Source organism: Sapajus apella, unplaced genomic scaffold, assembly GCF_009761245.1.
Source record: "Sapajus apella isolate SASKATOON/1434 unplaced genomic scaffold, GSC_monkey_1.0 scaffold10, whole genome shotgun sequence".
NCBI classification, from domain to species: domain Eukaryota; kingdom Metazoa; phylum Chordata; class Mammalia; order Primates; family Cebidae; genus Sapajus; species Sapajus apella.
Genome location: NW_022436950.1, coordinates 2470724 through 2487376, shown reverse-complemented (window position 1 = coordinate 2487376; position 16653 = coordinate 2470724). Strand labels below are relative to the sequence as shown.

Genomic DNA, 16653 nt, shown 5'->3' with positions numbered 1-16653 from the left:
TTTTTTTTTTTTTTTTTTTTTTTTGAGATGGAGTCTCACTCTGTCTCCCAGGCTAGAGTGCAGTGGTGCAGTCTCGGCTCACTGCAACCTCCACCTCCCAGGTTCAAGCGATTCTCCTACCCCAGCCTCCTGAGTAGCTGGGAATGCAGGCATGCACCACCACACTCAGCTAATTTTTGTATTTTTAGTAGAGACACGGTTTCGCCATGTTGGCTGGGCTGGTCTCGAACTCCTGACCTTTAGGTGATCCACCCGTCCTGGCCTCCCGCAGTGCTGGGATTACGAGCATGAGCCACTGCACCTGGCCAGTTGCTGTAATTCTTTGGAGGGGGATGGAGTTGGCATTTCCTTTGTGCTCTTGGGAAAATGGCTTTGCTAAGGTATCAGAAGTCCCTGTTATACAACCTAAGTAGATAAACCATTGTCAGAACTTGAAAATTCCTGTTTAATGTATTCATATGCATGCAATGACATTCATTTCAAAGCATTCCTGTCTCACTAATGTGGTAGATCAAATGTGCAGGCATCCCTGGGCTGGCAAATGGGCATAGGGACTTTGAACGCTTGGCCTTTTCCCTGGTTTGATTGGGTACTCTCTGACCAGCCTGATTTAGGGAAGGTTTGATTTAGGGAAGGTTTGATTTAGGGAAGGATTGACACGTGCTGCAAGTCCCAGGGCATGGGAGCAGCCATCCAGACGGTAGGAGTTCCAGGTGTGCACAGCTGGCTCAGAGCCCGCTGGCCCAGCGCGCGTTTCCCAGGCCAGTGACGGTGTACTGAAGTGTTTTTCATCAAACAGTTCTCAACACTTCCTTATACATTTCCCCAGTGTCAAGAAAAACAAAAGGTGCCCTGTTCTCTGCTGCCTCCTGCAGCGCTGGGCAGAAGCGAGGCAGGAAGCCGGGCTCCCCAGCTCACACACGCAGGCGGAGGTGGGAAGCCACCCGCGTGGGCTTTCGCAGCCCTGGGGCTCGAGGCCTCTTCAAGACAAGCTGGCCCTGCGCTTGCTCCACGCCTGACACACACCAGGCCAGGCAGAGGAAGTGGCCGGCCCCTCCCTGCTTTGGAAAGGTCCCATTATTCACAGAATCTTGGGTAGGAGCCCTGACACCAAAAGCAGAAACCACAAGGGTGAGGGCAGCCCTGACCACCTACGCGGAAAGTAAGCCTGCACTCGCACCAGAAGATGCGCCCCTTCCAGTCCTAAACGGGATGTGTGCTGCCGCTTTGAGAAATTTTTATCACATTCAGAAAATAGCCTCTTTGTATGTTTTCAAGATTATGGCTTTTTTTTTTTTATCAGAAACAAATGTTGAGTTTTATCAAATGCCTTCTCAATGTGTATTAAAATGATGGTAGGTATTTTTTTCCCACGGTGTGTTGAAGTGTGTTTGTAGTAACAGGTTTAACGTATTCCTGAAATCAGCCCTCCTTTAAATAAAAGGTGCCCTATGGCTAGAAGAAATGTGTGAGTATTGGATAGAGGACTTCAGTGTCTATTTATAGGTGGCAGTGAAGGGTGTCTGCTCCGTCCGTGTGCGCATGCATTGAGACACATGGCATGCCATCTCTAGAGGGCTGGGACCAGGGTTTGTTCACTTTTTTAAATGAACTGCGAAGCTCGACATCTTTTTCTTTCACATTAAGAAACTGCAGTGACTCATGACTCTCACACCTGTAATCCTAGCCCTTAGGGACCTGGAGGTGGGAGAATCATGTGAGCTCAGGAGTTTGAGACCAGCCTGAGCAATATAGTGAGACCCCTGGCCGGGCGCGGTGGCTCACACCTGTAATCCTTGCACTTTGGGAGGCTGAGGCGGGCGAATCACGAGGTCAGGAGTTCAAGACCAGCCTGGCCAACATGGTGAAACCCTGTCTCTACTAAACACACACACGCACACACACACACATATATATAGTCAGACCCCATCTCAATTAAAAAGAAAAAAAAGAACTTGAAAGAACTGTGTGGGATCTAGTGCCTGTTGAAACAGCAATTCTTTAATAACATTTTCCATTTTTCTTCTTGGATTTCTTCTTTTTAACTCAATATTTGATAGTTTGTAATTTCCCAAGAAGTGTCCCAATTCACGGAGGATTTTCCAATTTTTAACGAACTTTATTTTTACATATTAATCTCTTATACTTTTCTTTTTTGTTTGTTTGTTTGTTTTAGGACAATGTCTGGTTCTGTTGCCAGGCTAGAGTGCAGTGGCGGGATCTTGGCTCCCTGCAGCCTCTGCCTCCTGAGTTCAAGGAATTCTCATGCCTCGGCCACCCAAGTAACTGACACTACAGGTGTGTGCCACTGTGCCTGGCTAATTTTGGTATTTTGAGCAGAGAGAGTGTTTCGTAATGCTGCCCAGGCTTGTCTTGAACTCCTGACCTCAAGTGATCCACCTGCCTCTGCCTCCCAAAGTGCTAGAATTACAGGTGTGAGCCACCGTGCCTGGCCGGCCCTCTTACACTTGTTCTAATCTCCTCCTATCTGTGGTTTTGTATGTTGGTGTTTTCTCTGCTTTTTTTTCTAGATTAAACGATCCATAAATGTATCTATTTCATTGTAGCCATTTTTCCAAAGAATCAGCTATCGAATTTACGTATCCATTTTATTGTTTTTTAACATATCCATAAATATTAGCTCTTAATAATTATTGATGGACAAATTATTTGCCATTTGGAGAGATTTATTTTGTTCTTTTTAAGAAATATCTTGATTTGAATACTGATTTTATTTCATTTACTTTTGTTTAATAAGATAATTTACAACTATTAATTTTTCTCAGAATTCACTTTTGGCCCTATTCTATAAATGTTTACACATAGTATTGCCATTCTTGTTTTCTTAATATTTTGTCACTGAATTTTTAAATTCTCTTGCGACTTCAAAATTATGTAAATGACGTTTCATTTCTAGGAATTCCATTGTTTTAAATTTTTTTTAACTAATTTTTAGTTTTCAATATTGTAGCCAAAGAATATTGGCTTATGATTTATACCCTGAGGATTTGATGAGTCTCTTTCTGCTGCCTAAAACGGATCCAGGGGCCTTTGGAAAGCTGGCTGAGTCTCTGCAGAGTGGAACCTTTACCATGCAGTCACTGCATCGGTTTATTAACATTATTTTTCATCATCATTTTATGCTACTTTTTATCTACCTCGCCTTGGGAGGTGTGTTCAGGTCTCCCACGTGTCTTGCGTTCCTGGCAGCTGCGGGCTGTCTGTGTGCTGTGGCGCGGTGCCGAGGCCGTCCTGGGTAGAGTGTCCCCCTCGGCCCCACTGGTGGCCTTTCTCACCACCTGGGCCAGGACTGCTGGGAAGCCTGCACCCCCGCTCACCTGTCCGCGTCTCCCGCGCACAGCCCTCTCGCGGTCTTCCTCTAGCCTTTGTTTCACGTGGCCTTGGAGGCAGCTGCTGTGAACAGAGGAAGTGGAATTTTGGGGTCACCTTCCCTGCCCTGGTGGTGTCTGCAGTCTCGTTGTTGAGGCCAACAGTGGGTGAATAATCACCTGAATTCATGGGCAGGCACAAAGCAACGTACATCTATGAAGGAAAACCCCGCTTTGCTGGGGGAGCCAAATATGACGGAAGCATCCAGAAGGGCCTCTTTGAGGACATGACATTTAAGTGAAGGGTGAGCCTAGGTGGCCTTGTGAAGATGAGACTAAGAGCTTTCCAAGTAAAAGGAACAGCATGTGCAAAGGTCCAGAGGCAGAACTCTGGCCACTGTGGCTAGAATGTGGCCAGCAGGAGGGAGTGGACCCAGTTGGACGACCCACACAGAGGCTTCTGAATCCAGGACAGGTGCATTGTGAGCCCTGAAGGTGTGTCGCAGGGGTGGGGAGGTATGGATGGTGGGCTAGGGCAGGGGCCAGGGTGTGGGGTGTGGCCTGGAGAGCCCACGATGGCTGAGCCCGGCATGCAGATGGAGAGTGGTGAAGGTGTTAGTACCTGGCCCTCACTAAAGTGGGGGAGGCAGAAAAGGGGTGCACAGATGCCAAGCCCCCACACACTTACTGCAGAAAGGTAGAAGCTGGCATGTGAGTTGTAATAACCCACCCGCCAGGACAAGTCACTTCTGCCCCCTCCTGGGCACAGTGATGGGGCCTCAGGAGAGGAGGGCACCCTTGAGGGAAAGGGGAGCCATGATAACTGAGGGGGTGGACATGGCATGGGGGCCCTGAGTCACACGTGTTGATAGCCAGAAGTGAATGGCCCAGGCTTCAGGTCAGGGAGGGAGAATGGGGAAGTCGCAGATGCAGCCCAAGGCCAAGAAAGAAGGAGCACTTCAAGGGGGATGTCTTTCCTTTCCCGGAGTGGGGAAGGGCAGAAGGTAGGGCTTCAGTGAGTGAGGATGCCCCACTGCCACTAGAGCGAGGCAGGAGAGGCCTGGAGCTAGGGCGAGGTGGAGGAGGGAGGGGCTGGGAGGGATCTGGAGGAGGAGGAGGAGCTGGGAGGAGGAGGGAGGGGTCTGGAGGAGGAAGAGGGGCTGGGAGGAGGAGGGAGGGATTAGGAGGAGGAGGAGGGGCTGGGAGGAGGAGGGAGGGGTCTGGAGGAGGAGGAGGGGCTGGGAGGAGGAGGGAGGGATTAGGAGGAGGAGGAGGGGCTGGGAGGAGGAGGGAGGGATCAGGAGGAGGAGGAGGGGCTGGGAGGAGGAGGGAGGGATCAGGAGGTGGAGGAGGGGCTGGGAGGAGGAGGGAGGGATCAGGTGGTAGAGGAGGGGCCAGAAGGATGGGGAGGTGGAGGAGGGAATGGGAGGATCAGGAGGATGCAGAACTCCCCACAGAGAAGGTTGGGGGGGACACAGCAAGAAAGAAAGTGGGGTCCTTTCCCAGGGCCCACCCTGTACCCCCACTCACCCTCCCACAGGGCCCCTTCCTGCCTCAGAATTGGGTCACTCGGGGCCCCCAATTCCACACAGGAGGCCACTGAGACTGAAAAGAGGCCCAACGCCCTGTCCCCGCTCCCTGTCTGCACTGCACGTGTCCCCCACGAGCCACTGTCACCAGAGGGTCCCAGCCTCTCCTGCACATCAGAGCTCTCTGGTGGGATGACCCACACCGCCCCAGACACCAGGCACAGTGGCTGCAGATGCAGGGATGTCAACATCTAGTTTCCTGTGAGCCTTCCTGCTAAAATGAGCTTTTAAATATAATCATAAAAATTATGTATGCTCAAGATAGAAAACGCAGAAAAATCCAAAAAGTTTAGAGAAAAGTCCTATTACCATTCTGGTGGGGATCACCCCCTTAACATCCTGGTGTGACCCCCTTCCCACGTGGACCATTTTACCCCAGTCCAGGCTGTTTATGGTATCTGGTCTAATCTGCTGCTGCTTTTTAAAAATTATTTCGTATAGAAACAGAGTCTCACTGTGTTGCCCAGGCTGGTCTTGAACTCCTGGCCTCAAGCAATCATGCCTCAGCCTCCCAAAGGGCTGGGATCACATGCATGAGTGCTGCTTTTGCACGGCTTTATAACATAAATATTTTCCACATCTTAAAATTTTCTTCCTAAATATAGTTTTAACAGCTACATAATGGAGCTGCCCATAAACAACTTCTGTAACCACTGTCTGCTGTTTTCGATAATTATAAATCTGCAGTGGACACCTTCTTGTATCACTGTTATCTATATTTCACATTATTAATTCAGGACAATTCCCAGTAATGGAATTATGGGGTCAAGAGGCATCCATGAGTTTGAGGTTATTGATACGTATTGCCAAATGGTGTTTCAGAAAAATTGTACCAATTTATCTTTCATGAGGAACGATATGAGTGCCTGCCTCAGTATCCTATACCTTTACTGGCATTCAGCGTTCTTCATTTCTGAGACAGGGTCTCACCCTCGCCCAGGCTGGAGTGCAGTGGCAGGAACGCAGCTCACTGCAGCCTGCATCTCCCACTTTCTGTGGATCACATGAGTCAGTCCTGTGATCCTCTGACCTAAGCCTCCCAACTGGCTGGGACTACAGGTGCACGACACCATACCTGGCTAATGTTTTTTTTTTTTTTTGTAGAGACAGGGTCTCACTCTGTTGCCCAGGCTGATCTCAAACTCCTAGACTCAAGCAATCTGGCCTCGGCCTCCCACAGTGCTGGGATTACAGGCATAAGCCGCCACGCCCAGCCACATTCTCATTTTTAAGATGGGTGCTGTCTGGACATTTGGTCTTTCATTTCACATGCTTAGTAGTCATTTGTATTTCTAGAAGAAATATTGAGCTACACGCCTCACGGGGAATCCTCTCTGTGTTTTATAGCCATCCACACACCACCCTATCTGAATCCCCACCCCATGTCCATCTGGGATTGTGACAGGCTTCCCGAGCCAGCCTCAAGTGAGTGGCTGTCAGGATACCTGGTAGTGGCGCCTCCCATCCCAGCAGGTAATGAAAACTGCTGGAAGACACCAGGCTGAGTCTTCCAGGATAGAAGGAAGCAAATACTGGTGCAGATAAAGTGAACTGAGGCCAGGCACGATGGCCGACACCTGTAATCCCAACACTTTGGGAGGCCAAGGCAGGTGGACCACTTGAGCCCAGTTGTTAGAGACCAACCTGGCCAACATGGTGAAACCCCGTCTGTCCTTAAATAAAAGTTAGCTGGGTGTGGTGGCTCACACCTGTAATCCCAGCTATTCTGGAGGCTGAGGCAAGAGGAGCACCTGAACCCAAGAGGCAGAGGTTGCAGTGAGCAGAGATCGTGCCACTGCAGTCCAGCCCAAGCAACAGAGCGAGACCCTGTCTTAAGACAAAAAAAAAAAAAAAAAAAGGCAAATTGAAAGCCAAAAGTGCTTTCCTCTCAGATTTTCAACAATTTAGACACATATAGGCTGGTTACCTTTTGCTTATGTATAAACTCAAGAAGGACAAGAAATGTATACTTTTTTTTTTTTTTGAGACGGAGTTTTGCTCTTGTTATCCAGGCTGGAGTGCAATGGCGCGATCTCGGCTCATCGCAACCTCCGCCTCCTGGGTTCAGGCAATTCTCCTGCCTCAGCCTCCTGAGTAGCTGGGATTACAGGCACGCACCACCATGCCCAGCTAATTTTTTGTAGTTTTAGTAGAGACCGGGTTTCACCATGTTGACCAGGATGGTCTCGATCTCTTGACCTCGTGATCCACCCGCCTTGGCCTCCCAAAGTGCTGGGATTACAGGCTTGAGCCACTGCGCCCGGCCCAAGAAATGTATACTTTATAAGTCACAGTCAAGTGAGCGCCTGTTGCTTCATTGTAATAGGAGACCAAGGCTTGAGCAAGCAAATGAGGTCTCCAGGACCACTCTGGGTAAGAGGTGGAGCTGGGGTTTGAACCCAGGTCTGTGGGTGCCAGGGCCCAGGCTCAGATATTTCATATTACGGCCAGCCAGGGGTAGCTGGGAACAACTGCAACCCCAGGGTGTCCCCAGCGTAGACAAGTCACTGGTCAGCATCAGTGATCACACTCTCTTACCAGCAAGTAAACAACTACGAACTGTGGTGCTGGGCTTTGACTTGGGACGCAGATACACTGGAAACTCCCACTGTAGGATTCACGAACATTCCAAGCAAAGTTTGCTTAGAGCCCCAGAATAGAAAGTCCTAGCCAAAAAAGGATAATTGCTCAGTGACATGAGAACTGAAATTTGAGAGAGTTAAAGCCAGAGTGTATTTTTCGTGACGATTTCGGGTCCATCAGTCAGTTCTATGTTCTTTTGGGCAGAAGAATGTCCGTACTCCGAGGGCAATTCTTCTATCACATCCTCACTGGTGGAGCTCACAACATTTATTGAAAGTTTCAGCTGTCACTTCTGTATAAATAAACAGGATGAAGTGAGCAGCCAACTGCATATACAGCTATTTTTAGACACGGGTGGCTCTGCAGTCCAGAAGGCTAACATATCAAGGAGAGAGTTCCTGGTCCCAGAATAGCCCACCCACACTCGGCCTCATCTGCCTCCACGTGGCCCTGGCGTGGGGTCTGTGGTGGTGCGGCTTCCTGCGTCCGCCCCTTCCTGCTCTGGCTGCCCAGTGCAGAGATGCCAGTAGTTCCTCCTTAAAACACCACAGTTCGTTCTTCAGAGGACGGGGACAGTGTTCAGGCTCATGTGTCACTGGATGTGCAGAACACCAAAAACTAAACTGCCTGCAGTTTTGGTGGGTCTGAGAGATGGGAGAGGATCATCATTCAAAGCAGTGTTCATTGGCCAGGTATGGTGGCTCACCCCTGTAATCCCAGCAGTTTGGGAGGCCAAGGCGGGTGGATCAGCTGAGGTCAGGAGTTCAAGATCAGCCTGGCCAACATGGTGAAACCCCATCTCTACTAAAAATACAAAAATCAGTCAGGTGTGGTGGACTGCGTCTGTAGTCCCAGCTACTTGGGAGGCTGAGGCAGGAGAATCGCTCGAAGCTGGGGGATAGAGGTTGCAGTGAGCCAAGACTGTGCCATTGCACTCCAGCCTGGGTGACAGAGCAAGACTCTGTCTCAGAAACAAAAAAAGCGTTCTCACTGTGAAGCCCTATAGTTGATCAACCAGCTGAGAAGGCTGGACTTTGGTTTTCAGCACCAATAACACGTCTCACATTTACGGTGTGCCAGCCAATAACAGGTACTCATTCATTTTTTTCCCCACGATGAGACTCAGATGGTCATGACTTCTTATGGCTTTTTCCACTTCTGTTTTCTTCTTGAAACATGAGTCCTTGTTCACAGGGAGAGACCACACACCCAAAGGCCCGCAGGCAGGGCACGGTCCCGCATACCCTCTGCTGCCTCCGCCCACGCTCTCCCTCCTCGTGCCTCGTCTACTAGGCCACTTGCATGGGCTGAGGGAGGCCCTGTGCACTCAGGGCAGTGACCTAGAGGGCGACCAGGGAGGAAAAACTGTCCGTATGATAAGGCTGGGGTGGAGGGGTGCTTGCATGCTGGAGAGGCCCCTACTTTTTCTGTATAGCCTCTTAAAGCCCCCAGCGGTCTCCTCACATTTCATTTATGGCCTCTGATTTATTTACTGACTTTCTAGATTAAAAATAAGAAAAAGTACCCTTCCATTATCTTGACTTTCACTGTTTTTGGAGCTCTTCATTTCTCTATGTGGATCTCAGATTCTTTCTTATGACTGAAGAACTTTCTTTGACATTACTTGTAGCACAGGTCTGCTGGCAATGAATTCTCTCAACTTTTTTCTCAAAAAGTTCTTATTTCAGCCTCTTTTGTTTTTTGTTTTCTTTTTGAGACAGCGTCTCGCTCTGTCCCCCAGGCTGGGGTGCAATGGTGCGATCTCGGCTCACTGCAACCTCTGCCTCCCAGGTTCAAGTAATTCTCCTGCCTCGGCTTCCCAAGTAGCTTGGATTACAGGTGTCTGCCACCACACACAGCTAATTTTTGTATTTTTGGTACAGACAGGGTTTCACCATGTTAGCCAGGCTGGTCTGAAACTCCTGACCTCAAGTGATCCACCTGCCTCAGCCTCCCAAAGTGCTAGGATTACAGGCATGAGCCAATATGCCTGGCCTCAACCTCATATTCGAAAGATGTTTCTTTCTGGGTATAGAATTCCAGGCTGACGAGTGTGTTTCCCCTCCCCGCAGGCCCTAATACTTTAAAGAGGTTGCCCATTGTCCTCCCACATGCCAAGCCTCTGATAAGAAATTAAGAAGTCTGCTGTAACTCACTGTTCTTCTGTATGTCTTTTTCCCTCTGACTTGAAATTTTTCCCGTTTTCTTTGGTGTTCAGCAATTGGACTGTGATGTGTCTACATGGTGTTTGGTGGTGCAGCTGCTGTTTTTTGTCCTGTCTGAGGTTCTCTTGAGCTTCTTGGATCTGTGATCTTATGTCTTTTATTACTTTTTGAAAAGCCTCAACCATTATATCTTCAAGTATTTCTTCTGCTCCATTCCTGCTCCCTCTTCTGGGACTCTCACATTATGAGTTAGAGTTGATCTCATTTACAGGATTGTCATGTTACACAGCTCTTGGATGCTCTAGTTTTTCCACACTTATTTTTCTCTGTGTTTTAGCTTGGGTAATTTCTACTTTTTTATTGTCCATTTCTCTCTTTCCTCAGTTGTCACGTCTGCTGACAGGCCCACTGAAGGAATTCTCTCTGATGCCATGTCTTTGTATTTCTAGCAACTGCCTTTGACTTTGAGTTTCCACCTCTCTGCTGAGATTCTCTGTCTTTTCATGCTTATTGTCTGCATTTTCCAGTAGACCCCTTACCATACTAGCCATTCTAACGTACCTGTCTGATAGTTACAGCATCTAGGTCATCTCTGAGTCTAATTCCATTCATTATTTTGCCTCTTGACAATGGGTTGTTTTTTGTTGCTTCTGAACAAAAAAAAACAAAAAAACAAAACAAAAACGAATGGTAATTTTTATTGAATACTAAACATTCATGTATAGAACAGAGGTAACTACGGTCAATAGTTTTTACATGTGGAAATGGGTAAGCCTCTTCTGTCAGGCTGTTAGTGTGAGATTTGAATGAATCTCGTCAGGAATTGAGCTGGGTTTGAGATTTGTCATTGCTATGGTTATCTTCAGTGAACCAGAGGCCTCAGGTACCTCTAGCAATGGGCTGCCATTGCCTTGTGCCCATGGTTGGGACTAGGGCACTGGGGTAGTTTCCTCAGTGTGGTGCCCCACCCTCCGCTTTCAGCTCTCTTGCCTGCTGTGCCACAGCACGGATCTCGCCCAGTTTCTCCCGGCAATAGCTGGCTGCTGCTTGTTATTCTACACCAGGGTTATGTTGTAGGCTTTGGGAGGTTCTCTGCGTCCTGGTCCAGGCTCAGTTTAGACATGCCCTGCCCTGTGCCCTTGACCCCAGCATTCCTACCCCTCCTCCCTGTGGCAGACAAACTCTGCCGGGGTCTTTTTTTTTTTTTTTTTTTTTTTAAGGTGGGGTTTCACCGTGTTGGTCAGGCTGGTCTTGAACTCCCGACCTTAGGTGATCTGCCCGCCTTGGCCTCCAAAGTGCTTGGATTACAGGTGTGAGCCACTACACCCGGCCTACTGGGGTCTTGGGTGTGACTCTCCTGTCCCTTCCCAGTGAGAGGAGACCTCTGTTTTGTGTGGTGCAGAATCCTAGGCCACGATGGTTTCCTGGTGCCCTTCCAAGGAAAAAGAGTTCCTACCATTCCCCAGCCATGGTATGTCTTTGCCTGTGCCCTGGGGGTGATGGGCTGTGCTGTTCCTCCCTCAGCAGCCTAAGGCATCTGCTTCTCAGGATAGAAGAGTCTGGGATGGTGGAAAGGGCTTTGAGCCTGTACCTACCCTGGCTGCAGCCCTGGTGGCACAACTGCCATGGTAAGCCTGGCATCACACCTGGCATTGTGCTGGCATCACACTGGCATCGCAGATGTGGGGTGATGGGGACTTTGCACCTGCCCTAGAGGCACTCAGGCTCCCCGCATGGGGTCAGGGCTCATTCGGCTCACTGGATTACGGATGCCCACTGTGGCTTCAATCCCCAGAGAGTGCGACTTGGACCCAGACAAGGAAGTGTCCAAGCTGTGGCCAGACTTGGCCACCAAGGGCGAGGACAGTGGTGAGGTGTGAGGCCCGTGCAGTCGCACCCTGGCTCTCTCACCCAGCAGCCCTCCTCTCTTTCCAAACCTCCATTTCCCCGTCCATAAAACAATGGGTAGCAGCGGTCCCTGAGCGTGAGTGAGATCACGCACAGGCCCTACAGAGCCCGTGCCTGCCACATGGACCTTTGTGATAGCAGCAATTGTCATGGAGATGGTGACAATGATGAATGCCACTGAGACCCCCTGAGGCCATTGGTCCCTGAGAACAGGCTCTGAGCCCCATGCAGCACCAAAGGGGCTTTCTTCCTGAGTCTTGGCTGTTCTGTAAAGCAGGAGGTCACAGGGGATGCGGGGAGTGCGGGGCTGGAGGTGGAAGGAGCCGGCGTGGTCTGGGCTCTACCCATGGCCAGTGCTGTCTCGAGCCTCAGTTTCCTCTACTGGAAGAGGCACTCAACACCCACGTCCTGGGTTGGGAGATGACACGGAAAAGCACCAATGGCCTGGTCCACTTGGGAAGAGTTTTGTCCACTTCATTTCAAAGGGCATCCTGTGGCCTACAAACTTTCTTTTCTTTCCATGTCTATGGAAAAAGTTGTTCAGAAACAGATGGCATTTGCTCTCCCCTGAGAGCCCTGGGGAGCAGAGTCCTGAGAGCACTTAAAGGGTGGGGTGGGAATGAGCTCAACTGCTGTGGCTTCGAGGGTTAGAATTCCTGGGGCAGAGGGGACTCTGTGATGGCTTCTCTCTAAGCCAAGCCCAAGGAACACCCCAATGGCACACCCTCTGCCTGTGCCCCCGGGGCCCCAGGCTCAGCACGGCCACCTCCACTCCCTTCCCTCTAGCCTGGTGGCAGCCATACCTGTGGGTAAAGCCACCTGCAGCCATGGCAGGATACAGTCAGAGGTCCTGTGGTGAAGTCCACACAGGGTCACATGCATCTGGGTCACACACACAGAATAACACAGTCACACCCACACACAGGGACACACACAAAAAATAACAGTCATACCCACACACAGGGACACAGACACAGAATAACACAGTCACACCCGTACACACAGTCATACCATTGAATAACAGTCACACCTGCACACACGGTCACACACACAGAGAATAACAGTTACACCCACACACAGGGACACACAGCGAATAACATACACCCACATACAGGGACACAGAATAACACAATCACAACAGAGAATACACAATTACACTCACACACAGGGATACACACACAGTGAATAACACAGTTACACCCACTTACAGGGACACATGCAGAATAACACAGTCATATACAGTCACACACACACAAAGAAAGTTACACAGGGATACACACAGAATAACACAGTTACACTGACACACAGAATAGCACAGTCACACATAATCACACACAGAAACACAGTGACACAAAAACACGGTGTCACAGTCACAGAATGTCACAGTCACAGAATAACAGTTACAGAATTATAGTCACACAGAATAACACAGTCACACACAGAGTAAACAGTCACACAGAATAACAGTCACAGAATAATGCAGTTACACACAGTCACACACAGGGAACAACAGCAAGACACCATCACACAAAGAATAACAGTTATACACAGTCACAGAATAACACAGTCACAGACAGAATAACACACAGTGACATACATCACACGGTCACACACAGAGTCACACAGAATAACAGTCACAAGTCACACAGAATAACAGTCACACACACAGAATAACACAGTTACACACAGTCACACAGAATAACAGTCACACACAGAGAATAACAGTTATACAGCCGGGCACGGTGGTTCATGCCTATAATCCCAGCCCTTTGGGAGGCTGAGGTCGGCGTATCACCTGAGGTCAGGTTCAGGACCATCCTGGCCAACATGGTGAAACCCCGTCACTACTAAAAGATACAAAAATTAGCTGGACATGGTGGCACATGCCTGTAGTCCCAGCTACTCGGGAGGCTGAGGCAGGAGAATTGCTTGAACCCAGTAGGCAGAGGTTGTAGTGGGCCAAGATCATGCTACTGCACTCCAGCCTGGGCGATGGAGCAACAGAGTGAGACTCCATCTCAAAAAAAAAAAAGTTACACTCACACGGTCATACACAGAGAACACAGTCACACACACAGAATAAAACACTTACACCCACACATATAGCCACACATAGAATAAGTCACATACAGTCACATACAGGGAATAACAAGTCACACACAGAAAATGACAGTCACACAGTCACACACAGAGAATAACAGCCATTAACCTGGAAGCCACACACAGAGTCACACACAGTCACAGAGAATAATAGTCATGCACAATCATACAGAATAACAGTCACACATACACAGTCACACACACAGAATAACACGGTTACACCCACCCAAGTCACACACAGAACAACATAGTCATACAGAGTAACAGTCACAGCTGCACACACAGTCACACACGGCAAATGACAGTCACACCTCACCCATGGTCATGCACGGAGCCCACCCTGGGTTTCCATCTTCACCCAGGGCAGCAAGGCAGCTGGCTTCTGCCCTCCCGACGTCCCCAGGGTGCGACACCAGGCTGGGACCTCACCCCAGGTGGTGGAGGAGCTGGTGGCAGAGGAGCCGGTGGGGGAGGTGCGGGCCTCATCAGCCACCCAGCCGGGCTCATCCTCATTGTTCAGGCAGAGCTGTGAGAGGCCCCACAGCCGTGCCAGGGCTTCCTATGCCACAGGGTGCCATGTGGGCTATCTGGGCGTCCCCTTGGAGCCGTCGGGGTCCTGCCCTCCTGGATCCAGGGCCACTGCCTCGGCGCCGGGGCTTCGAGCTAAGCTTCAGGGCTGCGTGGCTGCATGAGGGGCCGCAGTGCAGGGCCCCAGCTGCAGTCCCACCTTGGTTCCCCCACTTGCCCAGCGGCTCACCACCTCCTCTTCCACCCGCAGGAGCTACAGGGATCTGGCCGACTGCACCTGGCAGGTGACGGAGAAGCTGGGCTGCTTCTGGCCCAACGCAGAGGTGGACAGGTTCTTCCTGGCAGTGCACGGGCACTACTTCAGGAGCTGCCCCGTCTCAGGCAGGGCCGTGCGGGACCCGCCCAGCAGCATCCTCTACCCCTTCGTCGTGGTCCCCATCGTGGTGACCCTGCTGGTGACGGCGCTGGTGGTCTGGCAGAGCAAGCGCACAGAGGGCATCGTGTAGGCGGCACCCAGGCTGCAGGGTGAGGCCAGGCAGGCCTGGGTGGGGAAGCTTCTGGGGCCTTGGGACATAGCAGGCCTGCAATGCCCCCTCTTCCTCCAGCCGAGAAGAGCTCACAGGAGTCCAGAGTACTCGAGGCTCTGGCATTACCTTGGAAGTCCCCCTGGCTGGAGGCCACCGCCAGGGACCTCCAGGAAGGCGGCAGGGACATGACCCCGACTTACCTCTGGGAAGGTCCCAGCCCAGATTGCTTACCCCACAGCCGCGTTTGTGGATGAGTGGTGTGTGATTAAAAGGATATTCTTGAACCTGGGAAGTGTCATCACCTCCGGGAACCCATCACTGGGAGAAGGGTGGAAAGCCAGGCCCTGCGGACTCTTTCCTCTGACAGGAGGCATCAGGGGCCTTTGCTTAGAGGTGACACTGGGGCCAGTGCTGAGTGTACGGAGGTGCTCCTGGGGATTCCAGGGTCCCTGCTGCCCCCTCCCCAGCCACATAGTCCAGACCAGGGGAGTGTGCACTGAGATCACAGACCAGGAAGGGCCGTCCTCCCCTCAACAGATGGCTGGGGCCTCGGGTGCAAGTTCCTCCTGTTTGTCCCCAAGGTGTCACCAGGTTGGACCCTCTGCCCCTCACCTCCCTGATCCCCATCCAAGCTTCTGCCCATGCCCACACCTGTAAGCTGGGCTTCCGTTAGGCACTGGGTCCCCAAAGGATTCCCTCTACAGTCCCTCCTTGGTGTCCTCTGACTTCGGGCCCCTGCACCCCCCAGGACCTGTCCCTTCTCCAGTGACTGAGAGTGTCCACTCCCCCGTCACCTGCGACTTGGCCTCTCCCTCTGCCCCACATCGCAGCCCCACCCAAACATGGCAGCCAGTGCCATGGCCTTGTAGGTTCAGCTTTAGCACGCCACAGCCACATGGGGCCACCCCCCACCCAGCCTTGGATGGGCCCCCCAGAACCCAGGCAGCCCATCACTGCAGCCTCCCCCAAGGGCCCCTGAGCCTCCTCCTGGGTGTTGCAGTCCCCACCCCACTCCCACAGGTGCACCCATCACGGGCAGCCCCCACCTCCCTACCTGGCCAATCCCAAGTGGATCCCCAGCCTGAGAGACCAGAAGGAGCCCTGAGTGGCTTCTCGGCTTCTCTGGAGGAGCCGTGGCTGTGGTGTGGGCTCATTTCCCCAGGAAGAGCAGGCGTGGCTGCGCCTTACCCTGGATCACGAGAGGAGCCCAGGGTTTGCTGACAGCAGGGCGGTGGCCTCACGGACTAATCCTGGTCTCTGTCTTGGTGGGAACCGCGGGACTCCACTGTCCGTGACCCAAGCTCAGACTTGGGCCCTCGGTGAGGGTCTGGTCAATCGGCTACACCAGGCCCCAGTGTCCTCTGCTTTTAGGATGTGACCACCTGTGAGTGGAGAAGCCGGGGGTACCCTGGTGCAGTGGCTTTGGGCCACAAGGAAATAATAAGTATGACAAGAACAGCAGTAGCGTTTTTGTGAGCCGGACACTGCACTGTGAACTTGTGTTCATAAAACTCTCAGAGCAGCCCCCTGGGGGAGGGTCCGTCATTGTCCCCATTTCACAGAAGTAGAAAAGAGAGTTCAAGTCACTTACCTGAGTTACCTCAGGAATCTGTCCAGTACACAGGACAGATGAAGGCCAAAAGGGTGCCCGGGACGCTGCCTCCCCTTCTCTCCTCTGTTCCCCCCTCAGCTGCTCTCCCACCTCCCCCCAGGCCACACTAGGGGCCAAGCCTTGCCCCTATGTTCACAAGTCTGTGTGTGTGTGTCTGTGTGTGTGTGTGTGTGTGTGTGTGTGTCTCTGTGTGTGTCTCTGTGTGTCTCTGTGTGTGTCTCTGTGTGTATCTGTGTTTGTGTGTCTCTGTGTGTGTGTGTGTCTCTGTGTGTGTGTGTGTGTGTCTCTGTGTGTGTCTCTGTGTGTGTCTGT

At 51.2% G+C, this 16653-nt stretch overlaps 1 protein-coding gene across 2 annotated transcripts in view; it reads left to right on the top strand.

The window, feature by feature from the left end:
* Nucleotides 1–15759, top strand: part of RAMP1 (receptor activity modifying protein 1) — a 52081-nt gene extending 36322 nt beyond the window's left edge. The window contains exons 3-4 of one of the 2 annotated variants that reach the window (XM_032277762.1): nt 14453–14723; nt 15743–15759. In XM_032277762.1, coding sequence (XP_032133653.1) covers nt 14453–14708 — 256 coding nt within the window. In that variant the 3' untranslated portion in view covers nt 14709–14723; nt 15743–15759. Of the gene's footprint in view, nt 1–14452; nt 15019–15742 lie in introns of those variants that run through there. The other variant, XM_032277761.1, reaches the window with a different exon arrangement.
* The last annotated feature ends 894 nt before the right edge of the window (nt 15760–16653 follow it).